The sequence below is a fragment of the Mercenaria mercenaria genome, unplaced genomic scaffold, assembly GCF_021730395.1.
Source record: "Mercenaria mercenaria strain notata unplaced genomic scaffold, MADL_Memer_1 contig_1910, whole genome shotgun sequence".
Lineage (NCBI taxonomy): Eukaryota > Metazoa > Mollusca > Bivalvia > Venerida > Veneridae > Mercenaria > Mercenaria mercenaria.
In genome coordinates, this window is record NW_026459928.1 from 26,975 (window position 1) to 40,215 (window position 13,241).

A 13,241-nucleotide genomic window follows, 5' to 3' on the forward strand; every position below is an offset into this window, starting at 1 on the left:
AACAAAATACAAAATGAATACACTCTCATACAGGCAATAGGTTTTAATCCTCTCTGGCGATCATCTGTGCTTAGCGCAATGCTTTCTTGTATTTGGACCCTAATTATGCTGATTAGACAAAGAAGTGTCCTCATCTTCATGTTTGGGCACGAATTAAAGGCATAATTATTGGATACAACTGATATGCATTTCAGGAAAACACCGTCCCTTGAGGTTTGCAGAAGGGGGAGGATAACGGAGGTGAATAGGTTTGTTAACATTTGGTGCGGGTTGGGGTTAGGGGTTACAAAATATTTCGGATGACTTGATGAAAACTAAGTAAGTTTTTTTATCGTAGCTAACAGTGCATATGTTCAATTGTAGAAATATAAGCAGATTCAATCCTTGTTCAGAAACGAAATGAAACAACCTCCGTTTTAGTCTGTATCCAATTCATATACTTCTACTGTATCAAGGACAAGTTTCAAAAGCATACATAAAAACTTAATTACAACAAAATACCCTCTATGTTTGATTTTATAGAGTCTCATTTAACATTCATAGACTTCATCAATATTTATCAAGCTTACAATTTCCTGTTGTGAGCAGTACGTATAAAGGACAAATCGTGAAGTTCTTCTTTGTTGCTGTATACTATTGAAATACTGGCTAGCCACAAAATGATATTGTTTGTAGTTAAAACATACAATTAAACCATTCTTCGGAACAAAATCATACAAATGGTTATTAATTTAATCATTCCTGTCGAGTAGAACTTATTCCCTAAGTATATGTTACATGTGCTAGAAGAGGATTCGTGTTTGCGTCAACTGTTTGTTTGCTCGTTTGTATTTAAGCCGCGACTCGTACAGAAGAATGTTATTAGTGCAGGATACAGAAGAAGCTTCCCTTAGCTTACCATTTGTCAAGCACCTACACACGGTACTTTTATCAGTCTTATTTGGAGTAGCAGATGATGGCAGTTACTGCCCTTGATTTTATAGTCAGTGTATCAAATGAATTACTACGCCCGCTCTACTCTAATTTTTACAGATTAGGTTACTTTTTGTACCACCCTTTTAATCAGTTAATATGACATTGGACGTTATAATTGTCGCCGCCGCAACAGATGACGAAAGTCATTTTTACATGAACTCTCCGGTATTGAATGGCCAATGTAAACTACTTTGTCAGTAACATTGATTTTGCATAGGAACGAAACGGGAACGCGGCAAAACAGGATCTTTCAACGAGGACATTTTACGAAGACACATGCCAATGAAACAACTCTTGGCCGAATTTTAGCTACATTTCTAACATGTAGTGTCATAACGGTACTCGTATACTTTATTGTGATTTTCCAAGCCAACAATTAACCGTTTCTTTGACTCATCAAATAGTATGCCTCCAGGATAATGCATTTTACCCGTAAGTTTCAAGATTGTTCCTACATTCATGAAATTATCCTCATATTGATGTATATCATATGAAAGAATTTGTCAATGGTCGAATAACAACGCCTAATTACAAATTTACTACATTGCATTACACGTCCAAACTTGTCAAAACAGGATTTATCTATATCAGACGTTTAAAAATATAGAAGTAATTGCACAAAAATCACAAAAATGACTAATGTTATATATATACATGAAATTGCATATGAATGCACATGTTTCTGACAGCATCCTATCGAAAACGTACACAAAGACACAAATATCTGCATATCGCCTATTTCTTTAAATATATACAGTCTCGTTTAACATTCAACTTCAAAAACGTGTATTTTATTGTTATTTTGCATGCCAACAATTAACTGTTTCTTTGATTCATCAATTAGTATGCCTAAAGGATAATGCATTTTATCCGTAAGGCTCAAGATTGTTCCTACATTCCTGAATTTTTCATCATATTGATGTATATAGGAAAGAACGCCAGACACAAGACTATTATTCCTAGTTGTAAGACAAATACCAAATCCATACTTCAGAAAAGAATCATACAAGTGGCTTTTAATCTTTCCATTTCTGTCAAGAACAATTATTCCGTTGTCTCTGTCTGCTGTATATATGTTATTTGTGCTGGAATCGAGAGTCATAAGACGGGGAGAAGTGAAAATTCGTCGGCCGGTATTGTCAGTGTCAATTGTGCATATAAGGTTACCTTTCATATCATACTTTCTTAAATGACCTAGTACATTGTCACCGTCGCCTCCGCCACAAGTGACGAACAGGTAGTCACCTCTACAGCAAATACCTTTGCATGAAACACCTACTTTGAACGATTTTGTCATGGACATTTTTCTTTCAGTGTACTGAACAAACCCTATTGTTTGCCTGTCTCTTATTGTAACAGCTAATTCTTTTGACTTTGAAGTTTTGCATATACCACACAGTTCCCCTGGGACCGACATGTTAGCCAGTTTATTCAATGACCTTGTAAATCGTTTCAGTTTGTCGTCACATGTCATAACCAAGGTGTCATCATCCAAGATACATATATCACGTACATCGTACTTGTTCTTTAAGTCATCAAAGAATATAATATCAAACTCTTTCTTCGAAAGAATTTTTAGAGGTACGTTTGCGATAGCAAGTCCGTCGAAATTAGTGAGAGCATTTCTAATACTGTCGTCTAATGAAAAACTCAGTCCTTCAAACGTTTTAACTTCTTTGTCAATCATATCGTTTTCGTTTTTCATTTGTCTCATTTGTTTCATTTGAACAAACAGCTGTGCCTCACTAGTATTATCGATCTCTCGCACAAGTCTTGTTACCTTGTCTAATAATTCATCAACATGACTTGAAGTTACATTCATTCTTTCTGTGATTTGCTTATACCTTTCATTCACTCTCTCAAGCGACCTACTCTCGAGTTCTTCTATTTTTGAAACTAATTCTTGCTTGTACTCTTTTATTTCATTGATAACTTCAGTCTTAACATTGCTTATTGTTTGTAATTCATCTTGGATGGACTGTTTAGTTTCTTTATACATGATTTTGATTCTTTTCACCTCCTCCACATAGTCGATGTATACTTGACTTGTTCTGATATCTTTAGCCAGCTTTAGAATGTAGTGAACGTCTTTGCACTCTCTAAAAATAATACATTACAAACTGTCATGATATGTAGTATAGAATAAATTTGTTTGTCAAAAGAAAAGTGTTGTCTAGGAGATCTCCGAAATTTCGACTAGCAAATCATAGGAAGTATCATGATGACCCAAAGATGGGTTACAGATCCAAAATATACAAAATAAGGAAGCGACCGTCTACAAAGTTGACAAAAAGAAATCGTTTGAAAAGTATAAACAAGATCCCGCTACAAACCTAAAAGAGACATGTTAATTATAAACAAGAGGGCCATGCATGATGACCTATATCTCTCACCTGACTCCAGTTGCTTGCTTGAACAAATTTCTTTGTTAAAGCTTCAAAAACAAACACAAACTAGGTGAGTGGGTCATGGTAAAGATTATACAAGATAACTACTAAAATCTGTTAAAAATTATACACGTGGTCCAATTTTCTACGCTGTACCTTCAAAAACAAGGAAGTAGGTCAGTAGGTCAAGATAAGACTATTCAAGTTGAGTATTGAAATTAGTATCAAACATTATACATGTGGTCCAAATTTCTTTTCTGTAACTTCAAAAACAAGAAAGAATGGCAGTAAGTCATGCTTAAGACTATTCAAGATGAGTACGACCCAGATTCAAACTTGGCCTAGGAATCACCAAGATAAACATCCTGACCAAGTTTCATGAAGACAGGGTCATAAATGTGGCCTCTAGAGTGTTAAAAATCTTTTCCTTTGATTAGAGTGAGTGGCCTAGTTTTTGAATCCACATCACTCAGATTCAAACCTGGCCTTGGAAACATAAAGATAAACATTCTGACCAAGTTTCATGGAGATAGGGTCATAAATGTGCCTTCTAAAGTGTTAACAAACTTTTCCTTTGATCTGAGTGGTGACCTAGGTTTTGACCCCTCATAATTCAGTTTCGCACTTGGCCTAGGAATCATCAAGATAAACATTCTAACCCAGTTTCATGAAGATAGGGTCATAAATATGACCTCCAGGATGTAAATAAGCTTTTCTTTTTATTTTACCGGGTGACCTAGTTTTTAAACCCACATGACCCAGTTTTAAATTTGGTATAATAAATATTCTGACAAAGTTTCATGAAGATAGGATCATAAATGTGGCCTCTATGATGCCAAAATTCTTTCCCTTTTATTTGACCTGGTGACCTAGTTTTTGACACCACATAACCCAGTTTAGAAATTCGTCTACAGATCATCAAGATAAACATTCTGTGCAAGTTTGTATCAAATCAAAGCATAATTGAAACCTCTATATGGCTGAAAGGGCCAAAATAGAAAATTATAGTTTTTAAGTAAAACTTTAAAATCCGTATCTTCGTTTATCATAAAATGTGTGACCACATATAAGTACCATCTAGATAAACTCAAATTAAAAATACATTTTGTTGCATTTCAAATTGATTCTAAAATCGAAAAGAGTATCTTCAGACTGCTAACAAATGCAAACAAGAGGGTCATGATGACCCTGGATCGCTCACCTGAGTAATGTGAGCTACATGTTTAAAATGTAAAACTGATGCTAAAATATTTAGGAAGTGGGTCAGAAGGTCACATTCATGATCACTGAAAGTCAGTTTTAAGATCGGTGTGCAAAACTGTATATGCCATCCAAATTTCAAGGCTGTATCTTAAAAAAAAACAAGAAAGTAGGTAAGTAGGCCAAGGTCACCGTCAAGTGACCCTAATTACTTGTGGTCATCAGGTAATTATGATTAAACAGCCTAGGAAAAATGATCAGATAATTTTTAAAGTACTTTTGCCTATAAAAAAAATAGGCGACCCCAGTGTGGAGCTTTAAATGGGCCCTTAGTAAAGGAGTACCAGACAATGTCACATGTAAAATATCTAAGCTCTGTTTTCACATACTAAATATCTGGCGGTCTTGTTTCTAACGAAATAGAATGGCTTAAGTAATTTTAGTAGAAAGTCACCTAGAGATCATTTCAACAAAATATTTTTGAACTAACAGTTTCTGAGAAGATTTTTAAACATTTTCCTTTCGGTTGCCATGGCAACCACAGGTCAGTTCTGAATGGATTTTAATTATTTGGGCAATTTTGAAAGGTAGCTACCCAAGGATTATCTCTGTAAAGTTTGGTGTAAACCTGCCCAGTTGTTTTGAAGAATTTTTAAATCTTGTTATCGGATATGTAAAAGAATATGGTCATTTATATTTGGACCACTGTTAAGGAAATATCATTAACAGGTAAAATTAAATGTAATATTACTATATAATAAATAGAATTTAAGAACTATGCTATTTTGAAATTATGAATTAGGTGGGTGGGGTACATGATATGATCGAAGTTACTGTAAAACAAACTTTTTTCCAATGTGACAATACAAACCATGAAGTGCTGAACTCTTACTTTAATTAAAAGACTAAAGTGGGAAAAGTTATCAGTATGTTCATGTCACAATTTTCGGTGACAGTATTCTATGTCAGCTTGCATAACTGCGAAAACCTATAACATACATAATAAAGCTGAACTATTCGTGTAAATGAGCTGAGAGCTATTTTTCTATTTCCATTTATTACTTTCTAAAAAAACACATTACAATTTACAAGGTGTTGGCAAAATTTGTCATTTTGTGCACATGCCTTTACACATTAAAGAAGTCCGAACTATAGGTATGGTGTGCGGGAAGGGCCCGAGCGCTTACGTAGTGCGCATACAGGGATTGTACTGCTCAGACAGATATATATATAACTTTATCATAAGTCCGCAAAGTGCAACAAAAGAAATATCAGTATTAATTATGTAATAATATTATTTATTTACACGGTATGTCTGACAAATGACATCGAGAATTCTTACTGACCTTTCAGAAAGCTGCATTTTCAAGTACCTGATATTTTCCACTTTGGTTAAAAAAGCATTTTTACAATAAATAACTGACTACTGGAGGTAATAAAAATACCCTTGATCTAGAGAATGCTACAACCTACTAAACTTCAAAGTTTAAAATTATATTGAACACGTTTGCTTTAATTTAAGGTGAAAATTAAACTAGAACTCTATGATAAAAATCGAATAGATCATTTCGGACATGTTAGACAGTGAGAAAGCAAACATATCGTACGTATTAATTAGCATGGATGATTTGCACTGTGAATACATACTATTTACACTTAACATATAATTTCACGAGTACATACTCATATACATATAAATGGGGGTGTTTGGCACGGGATTCGATCCGATAAGGCCGGTACTTGAGCTGCGAGCTGAATGAATGGTTACCGACTTCTATCCGCATGGCGCCTGGCATAGTGGTAGGAGTTGGGAGGTAATTGAAAAGCACAATAACGGTGTCTCATAAGCCAAATTGGCAGGCCCTTTCAATAAAAGTGGCACTTTAATAAACAAGACCTTTACTTTTACCTTTTAAACACTAGGAATATGTTTGTTTTATATATAAGATCAAAGCATTAACCCTCGGGAAAATATAATGCATGTGACGTTCACTGTTGATATATAATTGTAATTATATATTTTCACATTACACTGAAACAAACAATTACACTTTTGCAAATTCATTTATATAAAAATATAAACAAACAAACAAACCATAACGGGAACAATTTTTATTTTGTATGATGAGAGTAACACCGAAACTACACAATGAACTTTTCCCAGGTTTTGATGGCGGGGAAAGACTCCAAGTGCCCCTCCAGACATGTTTTGGGGCTTAGACTAGTACATAGATCGAGACACTAACCTCAGCTGGATGGCTTCCTTACGTGAAAAGTTTTACACATCAAGTGAGGGTTCCATCCCACGTCGGTAATGGGCGGGGAATTCGAAGTCAGCGACCATGACCATCACGTTTTTTTTTGCAAGTATAAAACTTAAATATTCAATTAAATTTCGTGAACATAAATGATACTCAAAATGATATTTACGGTCAGAAATTACAAATGGTTTGCCGAATACACCGTACTTTTAATTACAACAGTTTACACACCATGTGGGTCGGAAAGCACGAAATTTACGTTCTTGAACGTATATGTTAATCGTCATGTTTGAAATGTAAACAAAGGAATAAAAGTTACTGTTTTCATGTTCGAGGAAAAGATCGAACTGTGATTGTCAATGTTCCCGATACGGAATATATATGAATGTATAAACATGAGCCGTTTCATCTTACAGGACTTACAAAAACATTGTAAGCGATTGTTTATTTATTGTATTTATGTTCTAGTAACCTTTGACATTTTACTCGAGGACAAGCCGGGTTTGTGACATATACGTGTCTGTTGTTGGGCTGGAAATAGATAGGTCCAAAATTTAAACTAAAGGCTATATTGCATAAATTCCTCGTTATTTCTGTGCATACTATTCGATTGTTTAAAGTTTAGAATATCAGAAAATTGCAGAAAATAAAACATATCTTTGAAAAAGTCCCGATCTTTCATCATTTGTTTGGTTGGCTCATGATTACAAATTTAATGTTAGTAGGTCGTGATGTCCATGAAGCCGTGTAAAGTGATAACTTTGATGACACTTTGGATTTATTTTATAATTGTGAGTGATCGTTAAGTGATCAGAAAGATCGGACGGTGGGATGTTATAAAAAAGTGATGCTTTATTTAGATTAGAAAGTGAATCGTACTATACAATAATGAAATCCAAGGTAAAACACTACTTTTATTTCGTTCACTGAAGAAAACATGGCGGACATATTTTTGTAAAAGAGCGGTGCACGTGTGATTTGTGTAACACAGTTTTACGGCGATTTCTTAGAAAACTAACGCTCAGCTCATTTACACTGACATATCCTTGATTTATTAATATATGTGACAAGCCATGACAAAATGGTCCCAAATGACATTTTTATGGAAACTGAGTTTTTCATATATTCTGAACTGTACATGTGTCCTTAACATAAATTCAAAATTTTAGACCTGCGTGTTTTAAAATATCAAAAGTATAGCATTTTTTGTACAATAACTCCCCATCGCAAACTTGCACTTTTTGTTTAATAATAATGACAAATACTAAAATCATTTACTTTTATCATATATTTTAATTTCATATTTTGCCATCAATATCAAAAGTATTTAACATGATTAGCACAGTTGATAATGCCTTCTTGCTATAAATATGCTAGTTTATATTCAAAAAATTGTCACAATTCATGTTTCCATAGCAACAAAATACAAGAATTGCTTTAAATGTCAATTTAACAGACATTTTAGCCTACATTTGATGCAAAAAAAATGTAAATTTATAAAATGTATATTAGTTCTCTAGAAGAACAAGAATTTGTGATTTTTCTGATTTATATTCATCTCAAAAATATCTAAAAGCAATTCCATAAATATCTAATATTGTAACTTCAAATGTAAGATGCATTGCTAAATGACAGTGTCAATTGAAAATTAAAAGTATCAGTGATGATTACATAACATTAAATTGTTTACATAATTATAATTAAAAGTCATATTACTCTGGTATGAAAGCAGATAAACTTAATACTCAAGTTCTGTTTCCATGGCAACAACATTTTTTTATAAAATAAAGAATTCATTTTAACATCTATTTCCTTCATTTTTCACATAAATTTTCAAGTAAAAGTATCATTTCAAAATATTCTTCCTGGAGGGTAGCTTTTTTCAACTTATATAGTTGCATAAAATATATCTTCACTAAAATATTTAATATTTAGGTAATTACTTCAAATGTAGAAAATCATCAATAAATATATTTAACTTTGCTTAATGTATAAATCAACTGTGTATGTAGAGCTCCATTTAGAATTTTATGTCGTGCAGTACTAAACAGTAGATTGTTGAAAAATCTTCCAGTGTCTTAGAGGAATTTCACATTTATACTGTGTTCAGCCTTACATACATACAGTGTGTCAATATTTAACCAATGCATAGTACTGCTGACACCATAAACTTGTTAATTCAATGTTTACATAACTATATGTAGCATTTGTTCATATTCATATTATATGGAATTTGGGTCTAGTACACCTTTAAAAAATCAAAAACACTTTCAAATTAATTGAAATTTCAGAAAATACCAAATGAGCTTAGCTCTTTCTCTGTCTTAATTTAAATGTTAAACACTTTTTTCCATTCATTCTTCGTTTTAAATGACAGAGTTCTCAATTTTAATGGCTTTGGTACTGCTGGTTTTGAGCATACATTGCTGTTGCTGCAAAGGGGCGCTATTTCATTATACAGGTACGACTGTCGACTGGCATCCAGCTCAGGAATGGTAATACGGTTGGAGAATTTGCCTGTCATGCCAATCCCCTGCCTAAAATATTAATCTCTGTCTCTGTGTTGAAGTTATAATCCTTCAAGAATACTATACTAGGTCATGCAGAAGACATTCTGTAATGATAAATATAGCAAATATTTAAGACAAAGAACACTAATAACCCTTTTTTCAATCCTGAACAACAGCTGTCCATAAGACAGCCCACACATAATTACATTAAATTACATTTTAGAATTTTATTATAGTAATGACAACCTCTTTTCATCAAAAATTTCAACCATCGCACATATTTTACATCAAGTAAGGGCCATGATTTTGATCTCGTTTTAACAAATAGTTTTTTAACCTGGTTAAGAAAAAACAGTTACTTTATTACAATTATGTTATTTCTGTTGAACTGGCTTGCAGTGAGCTAGACACTCTTTAACAACATAAAAAGAAACAGAAAATGTGGCATCTTAATATAAGTGGCCTATTTACAGACATGAACTCTGCAGCAAGTTTTATCAATACTTGATTATTTCAAAGAAACTTAACTGCTTAAAGAGGTGACAAGCCAAATATACCTAAACATGTTTAGGACTGAAATCTGCAAGCCCGGCCTCCATCAGGTTGTACTCCAAGTCAATCATGTAGACCCATCATAACCAGCCACATTCCAGAACTGAAATAAGGGTATATTTAAACAATGAATTCTTAGACAATAACTTTTAAGTAGCAATAGTGTAGTCCTTAGAATATAACATAGCATCACTTTATTACAACAATTAAATGCCAGCTACACAGTTGAATTTTTTAATACAGTATGTTATGTAAGTATGCAATATTCAAATTGTAAATCAATGTTTATCAGTGGAGTTATGATGTTTCATTTACATAAAAGTATGCACATATATATATAAACTGGAAAACCAGTGACTTTCCAAACTGAAGTATATGATCATACTGTGAAATTAAATATTTCAGCATCAAGTTCTGTGTGCTTAATAAATATTTCTTTATTTATTGGGAATTCTTACCTTATTAGAACACTTTTCTTATTTTGTCCAATATAATTGTCCATATGTAATGAAACCTTCTTTTATCCATAGCCATGATGCTTGAAGTGATGGTGGACCATAGATACTCCTCTTCCAACAGCAGTACTGTACTTTTCATACACTAGGTAGAAAATCTGAGAGCCTTAAAAACAAGAACAGTTTATGAGAAATGTATTAAAGTCCTCATCAAATTGGAGTGAATCAACACTTACCAAAACAGTCGATCATTTCTTATAGATAATGCTTGACAACAACTTGCATTTATCAAAATTTAATTGAATTCCAATTTGCTTATTATACAGCATCTTTATTATAAAGCAATGCAGTATTTTCAATCCCATTTCACTATGATTTCAGGGATTTACAAAAAGTTCAGTGAAAAAAACAAGCAAAGAAATTAATAGTAAAGTCAAGTCTTAACAAAACACAACTTCCTTTAGATAATTTCACTTACCCAAATTTCTGTTATTAAGGTGTCACTGTAAATTCCAATGTAAAGTGTGCACTGTAGGCTTGTAGCTTTTATTTATAGAGTCATGGTTGTTTTGAAGACGTGGAATTTAATTTAGTAATGCTGCAGTATATGGAATTTCATAGTTAAAATTGATATTGAAAAAAAATGCATTTGAGGATACTGACACTGATATGAATGTAAACACTAACTTTAAATATTATACCTGCATGAGAATTCACAGCAACTCCACTTGCTGAGCATAGTATGTGTACAATACTTGTTGAGCATAGTCAAAACTGCAATGAACCTTTATATCTCTTACTGCTGGAGGTTGTCCTGAAAAAATATAAACAAAGAATTTTTCATTTATTTAGTAGCCTACCAGTATGCTGTCTGCCAGTACAGGCAGTAGTGAGAATGAAAAAAGTAGTTTTTATTGTAAATTGCATGTAGAATTTTTTAGAAATTTTCAGGAGGTCTATTTTAGTTGCTATTACAACAAAAAGTGACAATTTAAAACACCACTTTTCCTGTGTTATTGTACTTTTCTTTTCCAATTGTCATAGATTCTACTGTATGTGCATAATGACCATGTAATTATTCACCAGTTCACATCTGTGACAGTTAAAAAAATGTAAAATATTCCTTTTATTTACAATTTCTAGATAGAAAATAATTTCATACAGAATGTACTTAATCAGTGTTAATATAGTAGATGCCTGACTGTCTTGGCTACAAGTATATTCTGCCATCATGAAAATTTACAAATATACAGAAAATATATTAAAAGTACTTGACAGCAGACAGTCAGATCGAAATGTCAACACGGCCATTTTTTCGCTGCCAAGTTGTATCTTCGATACATCAACAAAAGAAGCGGTCTTTCCATTCTTTTTTTACTTAAGTTAGAATAAATTTATGATGAAAATAAACACTTATCATAACAACCAATAAATCCGCCATGCACTTTAAATATCCGCGTATATTCAGAGCAATAACTGCATGTTTTCTCTGACACAGTTTCACACATGTATACACCGTTAATGGCGTGTAGATTTCAAAGGGAAACAATTCGCTAATTTACTCATTACTGTATTTGTGATATTTCACTACTAGTGCGATAACTAAATGTTGAAACGTTTAAACTTAAAAATCTTCGTCCGATATTATTGATTTTGACACTAATGGCTGTTGCTTTAAAAACAAATTAATGAAAACAAATATCTAATTAAGTGACGTCAACTTCAACGTCATTTTACCGATATCGAGGCTTGTGTCATTTGGGATAAAAATGTCATGGCGGGACACATATATATTGTATAAATATGAGAGACTTACGTTATCAAATACTTGCACCGAACATTTCTATGCATTTTCTTCTAGTACACTGTTGGGACATGCTTTTGAGTGTTTTTGATACTTTATAATTTACTTGGAGATACATTTTCTGATTATTATTAGTTTCTCTTTGATCCCCATGCATTTCTCGTGTAGTTACGACAATTTCAGTTTTACATAGGAATTTTACATATGTCAAAATAGCATAGGCCTTAAAAGAAAGTTAAAATACCTGTGATCGAGTGCTATACACACAGTGCAGCAGACAACATCGTGTTTACCACAATACATCTTTATCACTTCTTCGGGATGGTTGTCACACGGCTCAGTTGGTTGTGTTGATGCGCCAGTTGCCCTAGTTTGAATGGCAGGTTTCGGCTGACAGGTCACATCTTTTATCAGGTGTCCTCTTAAAGCCGGAAATTTTCTGTGATCGCCGAGACATTTCTTACAATAATACAACTTACAACTATCACAGTATTTATGTGCTTCCTTATAAACTCCAGATTCTTCGCACGGCGAACAGTTGTAATCATATATTTCCTCAGAGGCCCCGAGCACACTTTGTGACAAATGTCCTCCTTCCGCCATGTTTACGCTTTCAAAACCAAACACTTCTTTAGTTTCCCATATACATAGCTGTTAATTTAAGCAACTATATATATTATCGATCGTTCAACATTTGAAATAACCAAAAAATAATGGTAGACGAGAATTTACTTAAGATCTTAAAGTTTTTAACATGATCTTCAAAATGAAATATGATCAGGAAGTTTTAAACGGTAGATTAAACTCTTTTTAAAATCCTTTATATGAAACAGGAGCGACTAAATACAATATTGTGATCACGAGTGTTGTATAATTGTACAGTATGTCACACAAAAATCATTTGCTAAGATATTTTAGAATATCAACTTTAAGATTGTAAAAGTATCGCAGTGAAATATATTTACAAAATAATTGTCACAGGGTACTCAAATCATTGACTCCATTCAATAAACTGTCGCACAGTTTCAGGCTCCGCGGTAAGATTAATAATTATGTCTCCCGCAGGAGACATATTGTTTTTGCCCTGTCCGTCCGTC

General features: G+C 33.1%; 1 protein-coding gene and 1 long non-coding RNA gene across 2 annotated transcripts; both read right to left on the reverse strand.

Moving 5' to 3' along the window:
• Window positions 1-1,072: 1,072 nt before the first annotated feature.
• On the reverse strand, window positions 1,073-12,884 carry LOC128551986 (uncharacterized). The gene is made up of 2 exons (XM_053532962.1): window positions 12,389-12,884; window positions 1,073-3,074 (listed from the first exon to the last, which is right to left on the reverse strand). The coding sequence occupies exons 1-2, from the start codon at window positions 12,745-12,747 to the stop codon at window positions 1,739-1,741; spliced, it is 1,695 nt and encodes a 564-aa protein (XP_053388937.1). The 5' UTR covers window positions 12,748-12,884; the 3' UTR covers window positions 1,073-1,738.
• LOC128551987 (uncharacterized) lies at window positions 8,630-11,823 on the reverse strand. Its single transcript, XR_008368940.1, has 4 exons — window positions 11,042-11,823; window positions 10,344-10,506; window positions 9,891-9,988; window positions 8,630-9,437 (listed from the first exon to the last, which is right to left on the reverse strand). It is a non-coding gene; the product is annotated as an uncharacterized LOC128551987 (long non-coding RNA).
• Window positions 12,885-13,241: the final 357 nt, after the last annotated feature.

Excerpts from the sequence above, each read along its gene's own strand:
- LOC128551986 (XM_053532962.1), bottom strand. The coding sequence starts at position 12,747 with ATGGCGGAAGGAGGACATTTGTCACAAAGTGTGCTCGGGGCCTCTGAG. Across the intron at positions 3,075-12,388 it reads TGTATAGCACTCGATCACAG|AGAGTGCAAAGACGTTCACT; the intron begins GTATTTTAACTT and ends TATTATTTTTAG.